This window comes from Kogia breviceps, chromosome 15 (assembly GCF_026419965.1).
Source record: "Kogia breviceps isolate mKogBre1 chromosome 15, mKogBre1 haplotype 1, whole genome shotgun sequence".
Taxonomy (NCBI): domain Eukaryota; kingdom Metazoa; phylum Chordata; class Mammalia; order Artiodactyla; family Physeteridae; genus Kogia; species Kogia breviceps.
In genome coordinates this window covers 81,872,712-81,895,422 of record NC_081324.1, presented here as the reverse complement: position 1 = coordinate 81,895,422, position 22,711 = coordinate 81,872,712, and the positions used below count along the sequence as shown (strand labels likewise).

At 37.5% G+C, this 22,711-nt stretch overlaps 1 protein-coding gene across 12 annotated transcripts in view; it reads left to right on the top strand.

Moving 5' to 3' along the window:
* Positions 1-22,711, top strand: part of IFT81 (intraflagellar transport 81) — a 190,913-nt gene that overhangs the window by 130,678 nt on the left and 37,524 nt on the right. For all 12 annotated transcript variants that reach the window (XM_067015032.1, XM_067015037.1, XM_067015036.1 and 9 more), the window contains one exon: positions 8,521-8,667. In XM_067015032.1, coding sequence (XP_066871133.1) covers positions 8,521-8,667 — 147 coding nt within the window. The remainder of the gene's footprint in view (positions 1-8,520; positions 8,668-22,711) is intronic.

Sequence of the window (22,711 nt, the reverse complement as noted above, 5' to 3'; positions counted from 1 at the left end):
ATTTATCTCTTTTAATCTATAGGCTCTCTTCCCTACTTATTTATCCATTCATTTAATATTTTTTGTGCAATTTTTTAAATTAAAACTTTTTAATTTATCCTATAGCGTTTCCCATAGTTGGTGTTTTACTGATTGCAGCCTGATGGTGTCCTTTTAAAATATTCCTCTGTTTCCTGTATTTCCTATATATTAGATCTAGAAGCTTGAACAGGTTCTGTTTTGATTTCTTTTTTTTTTTTTTTTTTGGTCAAGAATATTCTCTAAGTGGTATTTTTTTTTTTTTTTTTTGCGGTACGTGGGCCTCTCACTGTCGTGGCGTCTCGCGTTGCGGAGCACAGGCTCCGGACGCGCAGACGCAGCGGCCACGGCTCACGGGCCCAGCCGCTGCGTGGCACGTGGGATCCTCCTGAACCGGGGCACGAACCCGCGTCCCCTGCATCGGCAGGCGGACTCTCAACCACTGCGCCACCAGGGAAGCCCTCTAAGTGGTATTTTATACTTGCATTTGGAGGGAATAATGTCTGGTTGTCTCTTTTTTTGTGATTTTTATTTTTGTGCCATTGATTATCAGTGCCTTCCATTTATTTCATTAGGGATAATAAAATGTTGATACTATGATTCCTTCTTCATTTATTAGCAGGACTACTTTTTTATTGAAATATAGTTGATTTACAATGTTGTGTTAATTTCTGTTTTACAGCAAAGTGAATCAGTTATACATATATACATTCTTTTTTTATATTCTTTTCTATTATGGCTTATCACAGAATATTGAATATAGTTCCCCGTGCTGTACAGTAGGACCTTGTTTTTGTGTTTCTCTTTCTGACTTACTTTACTTAGTATGATAATCTCTAGGTCCATCCATGTAGCTGCAAATGGCATTATTTCATTCTTTTTATGGCTGAGTAGTATTCCATTGTATATATGTACCACATCTTTATCCACTCATCTGTCAACAGACATTTAGGTTGTTTCCATGTCTTGGCTATTGTGAATAGTGCTGTTATGAACATAGGGGTGCATGTGTCTTTTTGAATTATGTTTTTGTCCATATATATGCCCAGGAGTAGTATTGCTGGATCACATGGCAACTCTATTTTCAGTTTTTTGAGGAACCTCCGTACTGTTTTCCACAGTGGCTGCACCAATTTAGATTCTGACCAACTGTGTAGAAGGGTTCCCTTTTCTCCACACCCTCTCCAGCATTTGTTATTTGTAGACATCTTAATGATGGCCATTCTGACTCTGGTATGAAGTGGTACCTCATTGTAGGGTTTATTTTTTGTTTTTTTTTTCAGATTTTGGGGGTAGGAGTTTATTAATTAATTTATTTATTTTTGCTGTATTGGGTCTTCGTTTCTGTGCGAGGGCTTTCTCTAGTTGCGGCAAGCGGGGGCTACTCTTCATCGCAATGCGCTGGCCTCGCTATCGCAGCCTCTCTTGTTGCGAAGCACAGGCTCCAGACGCGCAGGCACAGTAGTTGTGGCTCACGGGCCTAGTTGCTCCACGGCATGTGGGATCCTCCCAGACCAGGGCTCGAACGCGTGTCCCCTGAATTAGCAGGCAGATTCTCAACCACTGTGCCACCAGAGAAGCCCCTCGTTGTAGTTTTGACTTGCATTTATCTAATAATTAGCGATGTTGGAGCTGGACTACTTCTGAAAAGAGAAACCTCTCATCAGCTATGTGGTTATCCTGGAGTATAGTTCACATAGGAAAGTCAGGGTACATGCTTGATTCTTATTTTTATTTTTCAGTTTTCAAAATGAATTGGTTGCATCTAACATTAAAAATGATTAATTAGGGTTAGTTTTTAATTTTTTTGGTTTTTAATCTATTTAATGTTATTATGAACCATACATGTAATGAAATTTAGGTTGCAAACATTTCTCTTAATGATGCTCAAATTGTCCCATTTTTGGCTGGTAGGAGGCTTTTCAAGTTAACTTCTGAGTCCTTTGAAAATACTATTTGTCTTTGATAACATCCTTGCTTTCTGGTATGATTAAGATAGTTTCTAGGCTCATCTTTTACATTTCCTACCCCAGTCTTGGAACTAGACTTTCTTCTATGAGCCTGATATGTTTTAGTAGGAAATGATATTTACAGACCACAATCTGGGTATTAGTACTTCTCATTGCTACTGGGGTGGCCATTGTTTTTAGGTCTTCTTAGTGGACAGAGCTAGGAAGTATTTTTTCTCTTTCTTTCTCATAAAGTACACCATGAGTTCATACTGATCCTTTCAGTTCAGATTCAAGACTACTGTTTTTTTTTTGTTTGTTTTAAGTTTATGTAAAAATTTATTTGACCAAAATGTAGAAAAAGTGATAATATTACATATGATACAGTTGCAAGAATCTAAATGAAAAGTGTGAGTTTTATTCAGTTCCACAACTTGCTAGTGTATCTCCTGGATAGTGTAATGCTTAGTGAGGGGCAGAAAATTCGGATAAGCTAGAAGCACAGGGTGATTTTTAGTCCAAATTGTAAGCCTGAGTTGGCCCCCACACTGCTGGGGGATGTAGAATGTTTCAGCTCTGAGATGTTAACTGAGAAAGCAGAAATATAACAAAGCCAAAATCTGCAGCCCTGTCTACAAAATACTCCATATCCAGTTTAATCAGGAGTTTCTTGGTCTTTTAACTTGGTCCTGAAGAATGAATTAAAATTCTAGATAAGTAAATCTCCAATTTGCCATTCCCTGGAATATAGAGGAGATGAAGTTAGGCAAATTACTTTTTTATCTCTACTTTGCTGTCAGAGAGGGACATTCTGCCCAATATTTGTTTATAGAAAAACAGTTCTTGCTCAATTATTGATGGCTAGCAGTCCTTTTGATATGGCTTCTCTGAATAGGAGGGAATTGTACAGTATTCATTCCTGCTCCGTAGATGGCCTCATATCAGAGCAGATAAGCATGGGTCATTATTGGAATAAGACATCAGCTCCTCAGAGAACAACTTTAGAATGAAAGAAACATATAGAAGGCATATCAAGGATCTATCCAGAAAATACTGGGTAATTATTATGACTCTTTTCCAAGCACTCTCATGCTGACTGCTCAGAGGATGTTTGCTTGGCACGGTGGAGTGTGGAAAAGAGCCAGGATGATTAGGTTAATCTCTCTGTGGTTTATGACTTCCCACAGTAAGCCCCACCTCCCCCTTTTTTGCTCTGGATGGAAAAGACCCACCCATTTTAATATGATGGTCCCTGGCCTCCTGTAGTGTGACCAATGGTAGATATTCTTCAGCCTTTTCAATTGACCCATGACTAGACATTGGAATCTGTGTTTTGAAAGTGTAGGGTTGTCTGTTCCACGAACCAAATGCCCTCAATGACTACTGGGTTTTTACTTCACCTCATCAATCTCCCATTTTCCTCCTTATCCCAAATTGAAAATTCTGGTTCTCAGAAACACCAACATAATTGCATTCATTATTTGCTTCATTCCATTGGCACCCATAGTTCATCATTTGCTTAAATTCATGCATTACATGCAACAGTTTCAAAATAAAAATACCAATACTACCATCAAAAATACTATTACTGGGCTTCCCTGGTGGCACAGTGGTTGAGAGTCCGCCTGCCAATGCAGGGGACACGGGTTCGTGCCCCGGTCCAGGAAGATCCCACATGCCGCGGAGTGGCTGGTCCCGTGAGCCATGGCCACTGAGCCTGCGCGTCCGGAGCCTGTGCTCCGCAACGGGAGAGGCCACAACAGTGAGAGGCCCGCATACCGGAAAAAAAAAAAAAAAAAGTACGATTACTGCTGAAAATTGTTTTTTAGTTTGTTTTGTCTTTAGGATATATCCCCCTAGGGTTATGTAGTCAAATTACTGTTTTAAAGTTACTGGGAATAATTCTTCTGTATGGTTAGGCCACAAAGGAAACTGGATAAATATATACAGTCATTTTGATTTTTAGGGATTACTTTTCAGGGATTAATTTGTTTTATAATTATTTAAAATATTTACATGATTCCAAGTCAAACCTACAAAACAAGAAGTATTTGAAGAAGTTTCTAGCATCTACCTCTGTGCTATCCACCCTATTCTTTCCTTCCCCCATAGGTATTTTTTAATTTTGTAGTTTATTATTCCATTAAAAGTAATATTACATATACATATATTCATATATTTCCATCCTCAGAGAAAGAAGAGCATATTATACACTTTTATTCTCCATGCTTTTTTCTTAATATATGCTTGTGAATAGTAGAATAATCTTTATTCCTTTATAACTTTATTGAGATACAGTTTACATACTGTACAATTCACCCATTTAAAATTTACAATTCAATGGTTTTTAGCATCACAGAGTTGTGCAATCATTACATTTTAGAACATTTTTATCACCCCAAAAAGAAACCCCAAAACCATTAGCAGTCACTTCTCTTTTCCCCCAAATCCTACCAAAGACCAAGCTATCTCTGTAAATTTGCCTATCATGGACATTTCATATAAATGGAATCATACAATATGTGGTCCTTCGTGACTGGCTTCTTTTACTTAGTGTAAAGTTTTTAAAGTTAATCCATGATGTAGCATGTATCTGTACACACTTTATTCCATTTTGTTACTGAGTAATATCCCATTGTATGGATAGATCACATTTTGTTTTTCTGTTCACCAGTTGATGGGTATTTGTGTTGTCTCCACTTTTTTGACTATTATGAATAATACTGGTAGGAGCATTCTTGTTCAAGTTTTTGTTTCAAAATAAGTTTTCATTTCTCTTGAGTATATTCCTAGGAGTGCAGTTGTTGGTTCCTATGATAATTCTGTGTTTTACATTTTAAGGAAACGCCAGACTGCTTTCCAAAACAGCTGTACCATTTTACATTCCCACCAACAGTGTATGAAGGTTCTGATTTCTCCACATTCTTACCAACACTTGTTATTATCTGTCTTTTTCTTTTTTTTTTTTTGGTATGCGGGCCTCTCACTGTCGTGGCCTCTCCCGTTGCGGAGGGCAGGCTCCGACGCGCAGGCTCTGTGGCCACGGCTCACGGGCCCAGCCGCTCCGCGGCACGTGGGATCCTCCCGGACCGGGGCACGAACCCGTGTTCCCTGCATCGGCAGGCGGATTCTCAACCACTGCACCACCAGGGAGGCCCGTATCTGTCTTTTTTATGATAGCCATCCTAGTGGATATGCTTATTCCTGTTCACAGACATACTGCGTTGAGTGGGTATACCACAGTTTATTCAACCAATCCCCATTAATGGACATTTGGGTTGTTGCCATTTTTGTGCTATTACAAATTATACTTAAATAAATAGCTTTTTGTTTATGTCTTTGCAATTTTTTACCAGCGTATCTCTGGGATCTAGTCTCAGAAGTGAGATTGCTACATCAAACGATAAATGTAGATGTAAGTTTGCTAAGTATTGCCTAATTCTTCTTCATGGGGGTTTTAGCATTTTACATTCCTATCTGCAGTGTATGAGAGCAGCTGTTTCCTTACAGCCTCACTGGTAGAGTATGTTGTCAAACTTTTAAGATTTTTGGCATCCTTGTAGATGAGAAATGGTATCTTATGATAGTTTTAATTTTTTTTATCTTACCATAAACAAGGTTGAGCATCTTTTCACATGAGTAACAGTCATTTTAATTCTTTTTCTGTGAATTGTCCCTTCCTATCTATACCTATTTTTCTATAGGGTTGTAGGCCTTTTTTTTTTCTAGTTTTAGAAACTCTTTATATATCAGGAGTATTTACTCTTTATCTAGCTTATAAGTGTAACATTTTCCCCAGTTTGATATTTGCCTTTTTACTTTGTTTATGGTATTATTTTGCCATGGGAAAGTTCTTCAATTTTAGGAAATCAAATTTATTAATTTTTTTCACTTATCATTTCAGGTTCCAAGTCATATTTAGGAATGTTTTTCCCTCTTGAAAGTTATAGAGAAATTTACTCAAGTTTCCTTTTTGGAATTCTGTGATTTAATTTTTGTAATTAAATCTTTGATCTGTTTAGAATTTTTCTTTGGTGTTATGGTATTTATTGTATATGGCTGTCCAATTATCCAGTTGTTCCAATACCAGTTGGTAAAAAGTCAATTTTTCCCCTATGGATTTGAGAGTCCTCCTTTGTTTTATTTAAATTTTTAAAATGCTATTGGATCTATTTCTAGATTCTGTTGTTCTGTTGACCTGTCTGTTTATGTACCCATATTAACTGTTTTAATTATAGAAACTTCATCATCAAGTTCTAATATCTAATAAAAGTAGACATTTTCATCCCCAGTTGCTTTATTTTTTTAGGGTTTTCCTTACAATTCTTTTTTTAAAAATAAATTTATTTATTTTTGGCTGCATTGGGTCTTCGTTGCTGCGCACAGGCTTTCTCTGGTTGCAGCGAGGGGGGGCTACTCTTCATTGCGGTGCACAGGCCGCTCATTGTGGTAGCTTCTCTTGTTGTGGAGCACGGGCTCTAGGCGTGTGGGCTTCAGTAGTTGTGGCTTGCAGGCTCTAGAGCGCAGGCTCAGTAGTTGTGGTGCACAGGCTTAGTTGCTCCGCAGAATGTGGGATCTTCCCGGACCAGGTCTCAAACCGGTGTCCCCTGCACTGGCAGGCAGATTCTTAACCACTGCGCCACCAGGGAAATCCCTTACAATTCTTATTTGTATGTGCTTCCAAATAACTTTTATTATCAATTTGTCTATCTCTAGAAAGAAATCATACTTTTAAAATTATTAGGGTTGCTTTGTATTTATCAATTACCTCAGAACTTACATCTTTACATATTGAGTCTTCCTATCTAAGAACATGGTATGTCTCTCCATTTGTTCAAGTTTATTTTTGTATCTTTCAGGAGTGTTTAATAGTTTTCCTCATAAAATTTTGGAACTTCTCTTGTTAAACTTATGCTTACATATTTAATTTTGGTTTTTGCTTTTATAAATGAGGGCTTTTCTTTCCAAATGTTTTCTGACTGATTTGTCTATGAAAGCTATTGATTTATTTCCTGTAGATTCTTTTGATTTTTTAGGTACATAATCATATACTATGAAAATTCAAATTTTTCCTTTCAGATTCTTGTGCTTCTAATTGCTTTCTCTTGTCTAATGGTGTGTGCAAATACCTTCGGCACAGTATTAAATTGTAGTGGAGGTGCTGGGCATTTTTACCTTGTTTCAGACTTTGGCTGGATATACGCTCATATTTCTCTATTAAATAAGATCCTGGTTTGGGCTGAGGTTTATATTTATTTATTTTATCATGTTGAGGAAGCATACCATCAATTCCTATATAATTCTGGTACTCTAATCATTACTTCTTTTTTTTTGGCTGAAACAATTCTATAGAGGGAAACATTCCTTCATCACCTGTTTTTTTTTCATTTTTTAAACAGGGAGGACAATAGAGTTTTTTCAAGGGTTTGCACTAAAGATTTCCCCCTCTTGTCAAATTTGTTTGAAGAAAATATTTGTACTCTTTCACTTGAGAAGACAGTTTAGCTAATGTTTTTCTTAAACCAGTACAGCCATGGTTCATTTAAGGAAATCCCCCATGAGTTGCTAACTAATATAAAATGCTGCCATTATGGCTAAGAGCAGCCATCTGGATTGTGTAAACGTTTGCATAATTCTGGTGAGTCAGATGTTTGACTTTGAACTTGCATTTTATTTATTAGATTGCCCCAAATATAATAAATGTTTTAACATTTTATTTTAAAAGTATGGATATTGAATTTAGTTATTTTTGTGTGTGTGTGGTACGCGGGCCTCTCACTGCTGTGGCCTGTCCCGTTGCGGAGCACAGGCTCCAGACGCGTAGGCTCAGTGGCCATGGCTCACAGGCCCAGCCGCTCCACGGCACGTGGGATCTTCCCGGACCGGGGCACGAACCCGCGTCCCCAGCATCAGCAGGCGGACTCTCGACCACTGCACCACCAGGGAAGCCCCATGGATATTGAATTTAGATAAGAAGACCTGTGTTGTTTTGAGAATAAAGCATTCTTGTTTTCTTCCAATGAAAGGAAACCGACCATGCAGAAAAACAGTAGGCCTAGTATTAGCTTCTGTACTTACCTAGAAGGTATTTTCATTAGCATTTGAGTGTTACTTAACAAGATTTTAATATTTTTATTACTATTGTATTTCTGTTTCTCTGCTGATATATCCTATATTTTCAGGGCTTTTGTCTTCCATAATGTTTTTAGGTTGCTATTTAATATACGTTGCAAGGAATTCCCTGGTGGTCCAGTGGTAGGACTCGGCGCTTTCACCACGGGTGCCCAGGTTCAATCCCTGTTCGGGACACTAAGATCCTACAAGCCGCACAGTGCAGCCAAAAATGTATATAAATGTATTATATATATACAATGTATACTCAAACTAAATATATAACTGGTGATAGTAGGTAGTAGGGCAAGGCGTATTGTCAGGAGAAGTCAACCTGATATTGAAAATTAGCTCAGTAAAATCTAAAAAATACTTAATTTCACAAGATAATAGAAAGTTGATTGTATATCTTATTTTACATTCATATTTAATGCTCAATTAGGCATCCATCATTTCTCGTAAAAAAGAAGCCAAAGCTGAGGAACTTCAGGAGGCAAAGGAGAAGGTAGCCAACCTAGAGAGAGAAGTGTCAGTGAAGACAAATCAGACCCGTGAATTTGATGGCACCGAAGTCTTGAAGGGAGATGAAGTAAGTTGAGGTGTCTAATGGGACAAGGATATGAGTTTTGTTTTTGTTTGAAACCATTAATGTTTTTTTACTTTTTATTTTGACTGTCAATAATGGGAAGTTAATTTATTTTATGAAGCCTATTTATTTAAAACTGAAAACTCTTTGCAGTAATATTGAGATATTCTTGATATATAATGATGGAGATTTTAGTGACTTTTATGAGATAATGTTCCAAATTTTCACTTTTTAATTAGGTGGATTTATAATTGGATTTATTTATTATAAGTATTAAGTTATAAAGGTGAAACCAAATGAGTAGAAACTGACAGGTAAGACAAATATTCGTATGTTTTGATAAATATAATTCCATAAAGGGCTGAGAAAGTATCACTAGGTTACTTTGTCAGTAATGTGTAGTTGGCCAGTGGGACTGGCACCATTAAAATGACTTCGTTGTAAATGCTTAAAAATTTTAAAAATATAATTATGTCTTACATTGCTATCTACTTTTTTTTTTTTTTTTTTTGCGGTACGCGGGCCTCTCACTGCTGTGGCCTCTCCCGTTGCGGAGCACAGACTCCGGACGCGCAGGCTCAGCGGCCATGGCTCACGGGCCCAGCCGCTCCGCGGCATGTGGGATCTTCCCGGACCGGGGCATGAACCTGTGTCCCTTGCATCAGCAGGCGGACTCTCAACCACTGCGCCACCAGGGAAGCCCTACTTTACATTTTGAACAGTGCTTTAACAGCTCTTTTTTCACTTATCCTTCTGTCAGACTCATGAGATTAGTAGGACAAGTAATATTGTCATTTATAGACAGTTAAACTTAAGCACCAAAAATATAATCCCCATCTCCTTTTCATAAAGGAACTCTTTTGCTCTTTCTTAGCTCAAGAAAGAGTGAAGGAGCTCTTGAGCTCTTTGTTAGCTCAAGAAAGAGTGAATGACTGGGGCTTCCCTGGTGGTGCAGTGGTTGAGAGTCCGCCTGCCGATGCAGGGCACACGGGTTCATGCCCTGGTCCGGGAAGATCCCACATGCCGTGGAGCGGCTGGGCCCGTGAGCCGTGGCCGCTGAGCCTGCGCGTCCGGAGCCTGTGCTCTGCAACGGGAAAGGCCACAGCAGTGAGAAGCCCGCGTACCGCAAAAAAAAAAAACAAAGCAAACAAACAAACACAGAGTGAATGACTGAAGCAAAATATCTTGCCTTTAGCTCAGTGCTTTTTTTTTTTTAGCAAATGAAGTGATAGGTCATATTTTAATTCCTAAACATTGCCTCACTTTACCACCTCTAACAGCTTTTTCATTTTATATTAGGTACTAGCCCTCAGCAAAAGCTACTTTGAAAAGCTGCTCAGGTCCAAACTTCTTTTTTGGCTTTGAAAAGTTATTGAATTCATACCGTTACAAATTGGCAATGAACCTTAACTATGCCAAACACAAATGAATTGTTTCCACAGCACCACTTTTCTCTGGTGCTTCTGATTGTAGCCTCCCAGTATGCCTTCTAGCTTATTGGGAAGGTAGTAGAATTCAGAAGGCAACACTTGATTGAAAACTTCCTTTGGCTTTCAAAGAAAGGAACGAAATTGGGTCATTTGTAGAGACGTGAATGGATCTAGAGACTGTCATACAGAGTGAAGTAAGTCAGAAGGAGAAAAACAAATATTGTATATTAACGCATATATGTGGAACCTAGAAAAATGGTACAGATGAACCTGTTTGCAGGGCAGAAATTGAGACCCAGATGTAGAGAACAAATGTATGGACACCAAGGGGGGAAAGTGGCGGGGCAGGGCGCGGTAGGTGGTGGTGGTGGGATGAATTGGGAGATTGGGATTGACATATATACACTCATATGTATAAAATAGATAACTAATAAGAACCTGCAGTATAAAAAAAATTCCTATGGCTTTTAACATCCACTTCCAGATTGCTTTAAGACATGGGAGTATTTTAAATGATACTTGCAAGCCAACAGAGTGTGCTTCGTGATATCCTTGCTATCCAGGAAAAAAATATTAATTATGCAGCAGTTCCGCTTTATAAGAGAACATGCTATCTCCTAGCACTTTAATTTTTTCTTAGGAAAATGCTGCCCATTTGACCAGAAATACCAATTGCTATGGCCGTATTTGGCATGAATAGTGCTTACAATTCAGTATTAGGTATTCCCTCTCTGCAAATGTGACGGAAAAGAACCTAGTGCCAAGCTATTAGCTTTTATCTTTGACAAATTATGGTGAATAGGAAAAGTATCTGATGACAGAAAAAGGCACATTTTTTTAAAGGGGAAAAAGATAACTTTGGATATGATGAGATCAACTTAATTTTAAAACAATGTTTGGTCAGAAACTAGAACAAGTCAAGTAAATCATTTGGCAGTCACCTAAAAGAACAGAAGGTATTGGGGAACATTAAGCATAATTTTATAAAAAACAAATCTTGGTAGACCAATTTTGTTTTCTACTCTGATAAAGTGGTAGACCATATGGACAAAAGGGAGGAAGTTTGTTATACTTAAAATTATGTAATATAGCTGGACTTCACTGAGGTTTCATTTGGTATCACATGGTAATTACCAAAAAATCATGTTCTTTACCACCAATCTGTTAATGCAGTTGGTGAGAGGGTATCAAGAAATAGTAGCACGGTGTTTGAAAAGAATATTATGCCCGGAGTCACAAATAGGAGAATGAAGAAAGGGAGGGGTAAGCTTTATTGAGCAATTTTTATACAAGGCTCTGTGCTAGATGATTGGCAAACATATATTTCTCTTCTTCTTATAAGAGATATTATTGTTATTTCCATTTTACAATTAGTTGAAACTCAGGAAAAGTATAGATTTACACAACTAATAAGTGACCAAGCAGGATCCAGGTCTCTGTCACTGTTCCTATTGACCTTAAGCAAATGACTTCTCCATCCGTAAAATGGGAGAAGTTGCTCTTCATTGTCGTTAGGAAGAACACATGAAATCATGGATGTCCAAGCTTCTGAGAAATTCAGAGGTTAAGTCAACATATAATATCTGGCATCCGAAAGTAATCATTCCTGTGGGCCCCATGTTACTGCATGTGGGAGAAGCAGGATAGTGGAATAGCTAAGAGCATGGTTTCTAGAACTTGGTTTGAGTGCAGATCCTGGCTTTGTCAGCCTATTAGCTGGGTGACTTTGGCCAGGTTCCTTAACCTCTTTGTATTCACCTGTAAAATGTGACATTTATTAGTACATACCGCCTAGAATTATTGTGCAGATTAAATGAGTTAATACCTGTAAAGTGCTTAGAATAGCACCGGGCACATACTAAGTGCTCAATGAGTATTAGCTCTTAATATTTTAATGCATTTATTTACCTGGATGAAGAATTTGAAAGTAAGTAATACAGTTTACAGCTTAAAAATTGATATTAGTGTTTTCCAGATTGGGAACAATTCAGTAGAAATAAGTATGAAATAGAGATAAAATAATTTGCGCAGATTCAAGATGTGATGAGATAGCACTGAGTCATTTTAGCTGCCGTTCACCAAGCAATACCTGTGTGCTCAATCTTGAGCACTTTAAAAACATATCCTTGGGGCTTTCCTGGTGACGCAGTGGTTAAGAATCTGCCTGCCAATGCACGGGACATGGGTTCGAGCCCTGGTCCGGGAAGATCCCACGTGCCGTGGAGCACCTAAGCCCGTGCACCACAGCTACTGAGCCTGGGCTCTAGAACCCGTTAGCCACAACTACTGAGCCCACGTGCCACAACTACTGAAGCCCACGTGCCTAGAGCCCGTGCTCCACAACAAGAGAAGCCACCACAATGAGAAGCCCACACACCGCAATGAAGACCCAACGCAGCCAAAAATAAATAAATTAAATAAATAAATTTATTTTTAAAAAACCCAAAACAACCCATATCCTTGGCCTTTCTCACCTTCTGAGATGACCCACACTCTGGAGTGTCTTTCTAAGTAAATCTGCTTCTTACCTAAAAAAATAAAAATAAAAACAAAAGCATATCCTTGGTGCTGGCTGCACAGGTTGCTGGTGCTGTGAATGCATTTAATGCCACAGAACTGTACACTTAAAAATAGTTAAAATGGTAAGGTTTACATTAAGTATATTTAGCTACAATAAAACATACATATAACATATGCTAATTCATCCTCTCAAAAAGCCTATGAGGTAAATATTATCTCCATTTTATTATTGAGGAAATAGGCTTAGAGAAAGTTAAGTAACTTGCCTGAAGTCACACAGTGAGTTTCAGAGCAAGGATTTGAATCCAAATCTGAATGCCTCAGCAGCTGTGCTCCTAAGTGAATGCTGAGCTATTCCTCAAGGCACGATTAGAATGAGTTAATTTTAAGATTCATATTTGACTCTAAATAGGACCACATTGTAGACAGTCATTAACTAGAAACAAAAGCTTGCTAGAAACTTGCTAGAAACTTCATTCCTTGATTATCCATATATAGATGTTTGATTAATCTTTTCTTAGAAAAATTTAGGAATGTGACTTTGTAAGGATAAATGTAACAAATACTATACATATAGTAGTTTACATTCCTTTGTCATTTTCTCTTTAGAGGTGTGCATTTTGAAGTACATTTTGATGCTTCCTACTGCCATTAAAGTCAATATTCCAGATGTTACATTTTGTCTAAGAATTTTAGCTCTTCTAATTGCAGATGACAAGTGCTACAGGCATTTGTTCTTACTAGACTTTTTCATTTGTGTTCCCTTGATTTTTCTTATTAAAAAAGATGAAGAGTCTAAAAATACTTCTTGCTTTCCTTATACTTTGGTTATCACTTTAACACTGTATTTTCATTGTATTGCCTTGTAGGCAATATACAGGAATAAGCACAGCAAAATCTTTTTCTGCCAGACTTCTGACATAGGTAGGAATTTCTCAAACAGTTGAAATTATCTTCTTAGTAATGGAGATTTTCTTGCCAGTCTAGTCTATCTTGATTTCTTTCTCTTCAAACAAGTGTTTGGTAGGTGATAAAAAGGTTAAGTTTAGAGAGTACAGTTTCTGACATAACTGAAAATTTATAATAATGAATATCTAACTCTCCTTTATATCATGAAGTTTTCTATATTGGATTTAAATACATAATAAAGTATAAGTCTCATGGAATTGGTATTCTCAAAGAATTTTGACTGCCTTCATCTCTGAGAGAAATCACCCCAAAAATGCTATGGAACTTTGATCCTGACCTATTTATTATTCTTATCAATAACTTAGATTAATAATAATAAGTAATGTTTATTATGTAATTACAATGTGCCAGATACCATACTAGGTTTATTATATACATTACCTCATTTATTTCATTGAGGTCTATGAGATAGATATGATTATTATTACTAATTTTTACAAATAAGGAAACTACGGCACACAGAGGACTTATGCTGACTTATCCAAGGTCACATTGCTAGTAATTAGTGGTACCATGATGTGAATTGCAGTAGTCTGGCTCCAGAACCCTTAATAACTTTCACATGACATGACAGGAAGCTAGAAGGAATAATCAATGTGAGATGATAGAATTGTGATTCAAAATCATCTTGGTAGTTAAGAGCATTGGGCTTAGGCAAACAAAATGTCATTAATGGGATTATAAATAATAATGTCATAGAATCTGAGTTTTATCTGCAGCTCAAAAATCATCCAATAATAATGCAGCTTTAAAAAACAAAATGTTGGGGCTTCCCTGGTGGCACAGTGGTTGAGAGTCCGCCTGCTGATGTAGGGGACATGGGTTCGTGCCCTCGTCCTGGAAGATACCTCATGCTGCGGAGCAGCTGGGCCTGTGAGCCATGGCCGCTGAGCCTGCGCTTCCGGAGCCTGTGCTCCGCAATGGGAGAGGCCACAACAGTGAGAGGCCTGCGTACCGCAAAAAATAACAAAAAACAAAAAAAACATAAAACAAAATGTTGGAAATTCCATGGCACTCCAGTGGTTAGGACTCAACGCTCTCACTGCCAGGGGCCCAGGGTTCAATCCCTGATCGGGGAACTAAAATACCATAAGCTGTGTGGCTTGGCAAAAAAAAATATTTTTTTTTAAAATTATACTCTATTAATAAAAATGTATCCCATTTACGTGAAATTATGCCTGGAATATAATTTTACATTTTTGGCTTCATGTTTTAAGAAAGACATAGTCACTGTATGCTAACACATATATATGGAATCTAAGGGAAAAAAAATGTCATGAAGAGCCTAGGGGTAGGATGGGAATAAAACACCTACTAGAGCATGGACTTGAGGATATGGGGAGGGGGAAGGGTAAGCTGTGACAAAGTGAGAGTGGCATGGACATATATACACTACCAAACGTAGTGTGGATAGCTAGTGGGAAGCAGCCGCATGGCACAGGGAGATCAGCTAGGTGTTTTGTGACCACCTAGAGGGGTGGAATAGGGAGGGTGGGAGGGAGGGAGACGCAAGAGGGAAGAGATATGGGAACATATGTGTATGTATAACTGATTCACTCTGTTGTAAAGCAGAAACTAACACACCATTGTAAAGCAATTATACTCCAATAAAGATGTTAAAAAAAAAAAAAAAGAAAGACATAGTCAAGCCAGAGTCTAGATGAAGGTGACTAAAACAAATGAAAAGTCTGGAAACATTCACAGAAAGAATTAATTATGAATTAGCTGAGAACAAAAAACTAAAGAAAAAAATAGAACTACATTTTAATATCACACTGATTATGGAAAGGATGGTGTGCAGAAAAGAGTTAACATAGCAAGCCTGAAACTGCTATTCTTAGAAAAACTTGCTTGCAGGATTGGCCCTTGGCTGACATCTGGGAGCTTGGATTTTAGAATTCCCACCATTCCTTGATAAGAATGGCTCATGTGCCTAAACTGTAGGTACAGAGTGTGGTTTATGTTGAACACCTGTTTTCCTTCTTGGAGTGTGGAATTTTGGTAGGGGCTAGGTAGAGTATGCCTACGTGACCAGCCCCTAGTAAAAGCCCTGGGCGCTGAGTCTCTAATGAGCTTCCCTGGTTGGCAGCCTTTCACACGTATTGTTACAACTCGTTGTTGGAGGAATTAAGGGAGAAGACTCTTGGAAGCTTGCCCCTGGCTTCCTCCTGACTTCACCCCATGTGCCTTTTCCTTTTGCTGGTTTTGCTTTGTACCTTTTCACTGTAATAAAGCATAGCCAAGAATATGACTTTATGCTGAGTCCTGTGAGTTCTCCTAGCAAATCATTGAACCTGGGGATGGTCTTGGGGACCCCTGATACAGATGGATTCGTATTATTCTTATTTTTGGATGGAATGTTCTTTCTGGATCTATTAAATTCATCTGGTCTAATGTGTCATTAAGGCCAGTGTTTCCTTATTGATTTTCTGTCTAGATGATCTGTCTATTGATGTAGGTGGGTACTAAAGTCCCCTACTGTTATTGTGTCACTGTCAGTTTCTCCCTTTATGTTTGTTAATATTAGCTTTGTGTATTTAGGTGCTGCTATCTTGAATGCATCTATGATTGTTATATCTCCTTATTGGATTGATCCCTTTACTATTATGTAATGTCCTTCTTCATCTCTTGCTGTAGTCTTTGTTTTAAAATCTATTGTGTCTGATATTAATATTACTACCTCAGCTTTCTTTTTGTTTCCATTTGCATGGAATACCTTTTTCCATCCCCAAATCAAACTGAATTCAACAATACATTAAAAGAATCATACACCATGATCAAGTAGGATTTATTCCAGGGTATAAAAAATAATAATAATAAAATAGAATAATATTTAAAAAATCAGATTATACAAGTAATATCTGAATACATTTTCATGGTCTGAAAAGCAAACAATACACATAAAACAAAAGTCCCTATTGATTACCTCCTATCCCCATTCCCAGTCCCTTAGACCCTTTTCCAAAGAGAAACTGCTGCCACCAGTTTTGTAAACCCTTTCAGTCCTTTCTCTGGAGATAGATACAGATATAGATAATACCGTTTTGTGAGTTTTAAAAAATATGAATGGTATTATACTGTGTGTATTGTGCAACTTGATTTTAATAACATGTCTTAGAGATTTTTCCATGTCAGTAAATGAAGAGGCTATTCTCTAGAGGTTAAGAGGATCAGCTCTGAAGCCAGAACACCTATGTGCAGATCTCAGCTCTGCCACCTATTAGCTGTTCAACCTAGCTGTTAATTACAGCAGTTACCTAACTGCTCTGTGCCTCAGTTTCCTTATCTATAAAGTAGAGATAATAACAGTACTCACCTCATATGGTGGTTGTGAGGGCTAAATGAGTTAATACAACTAAGCAGTATACAACAGTGCTGGCTTATAGGAAGCACTTCATAAATACTACCTACAGTTATAATAACAATTATTATCATGTACTTTTAAAATTTTAATTGCTACATTGTGTTCTATAGAATGTATGTACAATTTCTTTATTCCATTCAAGGGCGTACAGGAGGATCTGTTTCCTCTGTTATTTATTTATTTATTTATTTATTTATTTTCGGTACGCGGGCCTCACACTGTTGTGGCCTCTCCCGTTGCAGAGCGCAGGCTCCGGAAGCACAGGCTCAGCGGCCATGGCTCACGGGCCCAGCCGCTCCGGGGCATGTGGGATCTTCCCGGACTGGGGCACGAACCCGTGTCCCCTGCATTGGCAGGCGGATTCTCAACCGCCGCACCTCCAGGGAAGCCCTGTTTCTCATATTTTTACCTATATTCTGGATTAATTTGGGTAATTGTTTTCTTCTAATCTGTCATTTGTCTCTTAGCTTTGTATACACTGTGTTTCGTCACACAGAGGGTTTTCTTCCCTGTTTTTTCCAAACAGCCTTATTGAGATATAATAAACATACAATAAACTGCATATGTTTAAAGTACAAGTTGTTTCTGTTGTTCCATGCTATGATAACTGGGGGCTACTGTATTAAATGGCAAAGTTATGTTTCTGTTTAGGTATTTAAAAATAACTTTATACAATAAAATAAACAATTATGGTTAGGAGGAAGACTTACATATAAATAATTTTTCTTATCAACTAAAGTGACAAGACATTTTAAATATTATCAATTTTCTAATGAAAAATTATGTATCTAGATTATACAGTTCTATTCAGGTTTTCTACACATTTACCAAATGTCTTTTACATGCCAACTATTAAGTAAATGGTGGTGAGAAAGAGATATGGCCCTGCCATCACAGAGCTTAATGGTTTCTTAGGGGAGTCAGAAATTTAACAAGTGATCTTAAGTGAGCTGTATGTTAGAATACACGTTAACCAAGTGGTATGGGAATACATTTCAGGGTTATGGGGTGTGAGCTGGGAAAATACTAACATAGTATGATTCCTGGGAGAGATGCTACTTCAGCTCTTTCTGTTATCTTAAAATCATACTGATCACAGCAACCTTTTATTGACAACTCAGTTATAATTATGAACATTCACTATTATACTATGCTATAACACTGTTTTTCTATCTCCTCTCACACTGAATCCTGCATAAAGCAAGATATTTCTATGTAAACATTTTTATAACACTTCAAATTATGGAAAACTAAGGTCACTTAATATTAAAATTCTGTCCCAAAATATGAAGCTATCATAGCATGGAACAACAGCAACAGTTTGTACTTTAAATATATGCAGTTTATTGTATGTTAATTATATCTCAATAAATCTAGGGAAAACAGGGAAGAAAACCCTCTGTGTGACAAAACACAGCATATGGTAAATATGATTTTTACCCATTCATAGTCAACAATCTGAGCCTGATGACTTTGTCTCACTTACGGAAGAGCAAAGAATAGAGGCTCTACTTCTTGTAGTAGTGCTGCATAGCTACCGGTCTTTACCGTCTTCGTCCCCTTGATACCTCTGAATCTTTGCATTAACTATTTGAAAAGCAAAACAAAAAATTAGCCCCAATGATGTAGTGCTAGTACCCTTCTCAGAGCTGTGATTGAAATGAATGCATGCCTTTTGAGTCTGAAATGTTTTATAGCAACAAATGACTCTTTGGTTAAGGTTCCATTGGCATTTCATGCATTGAAAGGTCACTCCTGGTTTATGGTGTACGGGTTTAGAGTTCATTATGTTTTCTTCCCAAACCTTACAAGAAGCTCAGCTGTTTTGCAGTTAATGGCTACTTTTAAAATGTGCTTGATCAAATAATATGAATAAGCAGCTTAAGAAAGAGCCAACCAATTCATTCTACAGCTACTGACAGAAATCCTAGAGCTAAATTGCAAAGATTATGAAATCTTTAAATACTTCAAAGAGAAGCACAATGAAGATAAGGGGATCCTGGCAAGATTAGCTGCAGCTGTCAGATCCTGAAAAATTAGGAATCAAATTTTGACACTTGTAATTGAATCATCCACCCTTCTAAGTGAGCCCAGGCAAACCTGTGATATTTTTAGAGCCTTTCAAATCACATTACACTCTTTAGAGTTCATAGCAGGACCTAAGGCCCCTAAAATTTCCCAGGAGATGGAACAAAACAGAATCAAATAAATTTGGCTCAATTCACTGTAATAGAAGTAGGGTATTGTATATGCAGTTTAGGTAATCCCACAATGTTAACCCAAAATGTGAAAACTTTCATAGTCATTTTTTTGAGAGTTAACTGCTTGGATGGCAGTTGAAAACCCCATTAGAGATATAGTAACAGCTGTGTGGTGGTGATTTGATTTATAACAGAAGCAGGGAGACCTTGGATGGTATGATTACCTGTGTTTCCCAGACGGATGTTCCTGTACCACAAGTTTCTATTAAGACAGATTTCTACTAGCATATATCATATTGCTTATTATAGACTCTCTCAAGAGGATCAGCAGTTAATGATCCAATACCATATGTGGGTAATTGCATTGTTTATGCTTGGCTTGGTGAGATTTTCTAATTTGAAGTTGAAAACATAATACTAACAGGTTGGAAAAAGGTTTGAGTAGTATTTGCATGTCTATATATATATATTGCATTTGTTATGATGGGTGATTTGAAAAGACTAACATTTTAGCAGAAAACAAAAGTTGCTTTAAAACATTTTTTCTTGCCTTAAAACAAATAGCAACTCTGAGACGAGACTTCAGGGAATCCAAATAATTTATGACATGAAGCGTGACTTAAAAGATGGCCTTTTCAGGTTTTCTGCAAGTCTGAATTCAGACAAAATAGAAACACTGACAAATGGGCAAAAAAAATTATGGCCATTTGGGCATATTCTTTCTACTCTTCAACAGTTGGTGTTATCCATTTCATACCTAACTCTCTTGGGCCTATTTCTGTAGTTTTCTATGCTTAAAAATCATTTGATAAAATACCTGACAAAGATGTGATTCAGTTAATAAGTGGAAAATAGCATGAATAGTGGACTAACAGGATTTGAGGACAGAAGTATTCATTCTATTCCAGTTTTTCTAACTTTCTGAACTTCGGTGAGTTGTACTAATTTCTCTATACATTTCTTCCCTGTAAAAGGGGGAATAGTATTTTTTTTAAATGGTTCTTTGTGGTTCTGGACAATATAAAGTACTTATTATATAAAGTCTTCACAGCTAATTACTGTGAAAATAGTTTCACACCAGATATTGAGTTGGAAATTTTCAACAGGAGCAGAGATTCTTGTTTCCACATAAATATCCAAAATGATGTCTGGAATCCAGTAATACTTTTGAGTTCCAGATAAGCTTGAAAAGCATTTGTAAATGGTTACATACTTAGGGAAATAAGCTGCCTTGTCCTTTTAAAAAGCTTGCCTAGGGGCTTCCCTGGTGGTGCAGTCAGTGGTTGAGAGTCCGCCTGCCAATGCAGGGGACACGGGTTCGTGCCCCAGTCCGGGAAGATCCCACATGCCGTGGAGCGGCTGGGCCCATGAGCCATGGCTGGTGAGCCTGCGCGTCCGGAGCCTGTGCTCTGCAACGGGAGAGACCACAACAGTGAGAGGCCCACGTACCGGGAAAAAAAAAAAAAAAAAAAAAAAAAAAAAAAAAAAAAAGGTTGCCTAGATCATTACTGTTAAAGGTTCTAAAACATTAAATGGGTAAAGGAGAAAGAAGATCAGTCAAATACCATTTTGATCACAAAGGAGCTGAGTCTGTAAAATTGGTTCTGAAGTCAGAAGCTAGCACTATTAAAACATTAATCTTACTGATCTCAGCATCTAAAATGATGGCTGTTCTTTCATCAATGATAAGTTTAGATTACAAATATGTATTGGACCAAATGATTAGTAATAACTGCTATAATGGGCCTTCCTGCACAATGGCAATCTTTATAGTTCACTTTCATGACAAATTTGCTTGATTGGCCTGCTATAGTGCACTATTGAAAGCTTTTTCCTCAACATTCCAAGGATTTATTGCTTATCTTCCATGCCAGAGTTCCTTTAAAATATTTTTTTAACTTTAATATTTAAGAAATAAATCTCAAAGAATTCACTCATAACCCTACCTGCCCAACACAACAGCTATTTTTATTTCTTCATTCTCTCCCAATCTTGGTTCATAGACATATATACAAATATTTTACATAATTGTACTCAGAGTATGTAGATTTGTAGTTTCTTGCAGCAGTGATTGTTCTGTTTTAGTTATAAAGGGCATTGTGTCACACCTAGACCTTTACTCTTCTGTTTGTTCTAATTGACATTTCCTTGTTTCTTAGTATTTAGAAGGAACAGTAAATTATCTCATTTTCTAGGTACTTTTTAACTGTGTTCAAACAAAATGACAGATATTATTAATCATTATTCAATTTTTATAGAACTTTAGTACATTTTATAGATCTTATTTTAAAACCTCCCCAAGGTCACTTTAAGTGGTGGGGTCAGGATTTCAAATCATGTTTCTCTGACTCCAAAGCCCGTTGGTCTCAACAACTCTCTGAACTGACCCTATTGTACTGCTCCTAGGACCTTTAATGATTAATTTATAAATTTGTGGGGTTTTGCTCATATATTATTACACAGAATTATGAGTAAATTTAATTTTTAATACCCTAAGTCTATTCAAAATAAAATCTATCAGCTCTTAGGTTTTTGTTGGTGATGGGCTTTTGGGGGGTGGATTGTTCTTTTAATTATAATTGTGTAGATTAATACAAATATGTAGTTTAAAAAGTAAAATGGAGGGCTTCCCTGGTGGCACAGTGGTTAAGAATCTGCCTGCCAATGCAGGGGACACGGGTTCAAGCCCTGGTCCTGGAAGATCCCACATGCCGTGGAGCAACTAAGCCCATGCGCCACAACTACTGCGCCTGCACTCTAGAGCCCGCGAGCCACAACTACTGAGCCCACGCACCACAACCACTGAAGCCCGTGCACCTAGAGCCCGTGCTCTGCAACAAGAGAAGCCACTGCAATGAGAAGCCAGCGCACCGCAACGAAGAGTAGCCCCCCACTTGCTGCAACTAGACCTGTGCGCAGCAATGAAGACCAAACGCCACCAAAAATAAATAAATAAAATAAATAAATTTATGAAAAAAAAAGTAAAACAGTATCAATATTCTTATTATGTATGTCTCCCAGTGACTATGAGCAAGGGTTTTTCCAGTGTAGTGTTCTGTTTCTTACCTTTTTTCACAATATGACACTTAAAGAAAATGGTTATTGTTTAGCATACTGAGGTAAAAGGATAAGGCTGCTTATAGCTGAGGATGACTGGCTTTGGAGTTCTTTATAATATCTTGCACATCTTGGCACACCCATAATATTTGTGCCACATGAGTATACTGGAGCATACCCCATTCAGGATGATCTGCTCTGGAGCAGTGCTTCTCAAAGTGTGGTCTGAAGACCAGTTCTAGTCTACAAACTTAAGTTACTAATCCACAACCATATAAATTAAGAGGAAGCATTTAGAAACATTTATAGTAATTTGATGTTGTATAAACATTTTTGTTATTTTATAAAAGTATCCAGTCCACAAATGGTTAGAAATTTTTAAAAACTGGTCCATCACCATAGCTAAGTATGAGAAACCCTGCTGTTTGTGGGAGTGGAGTTGATGGGGCATGGGATGAACACAGGTCAACTTTAGTAGGTATGCCAAGTTGTCTTCCAATCTCTTG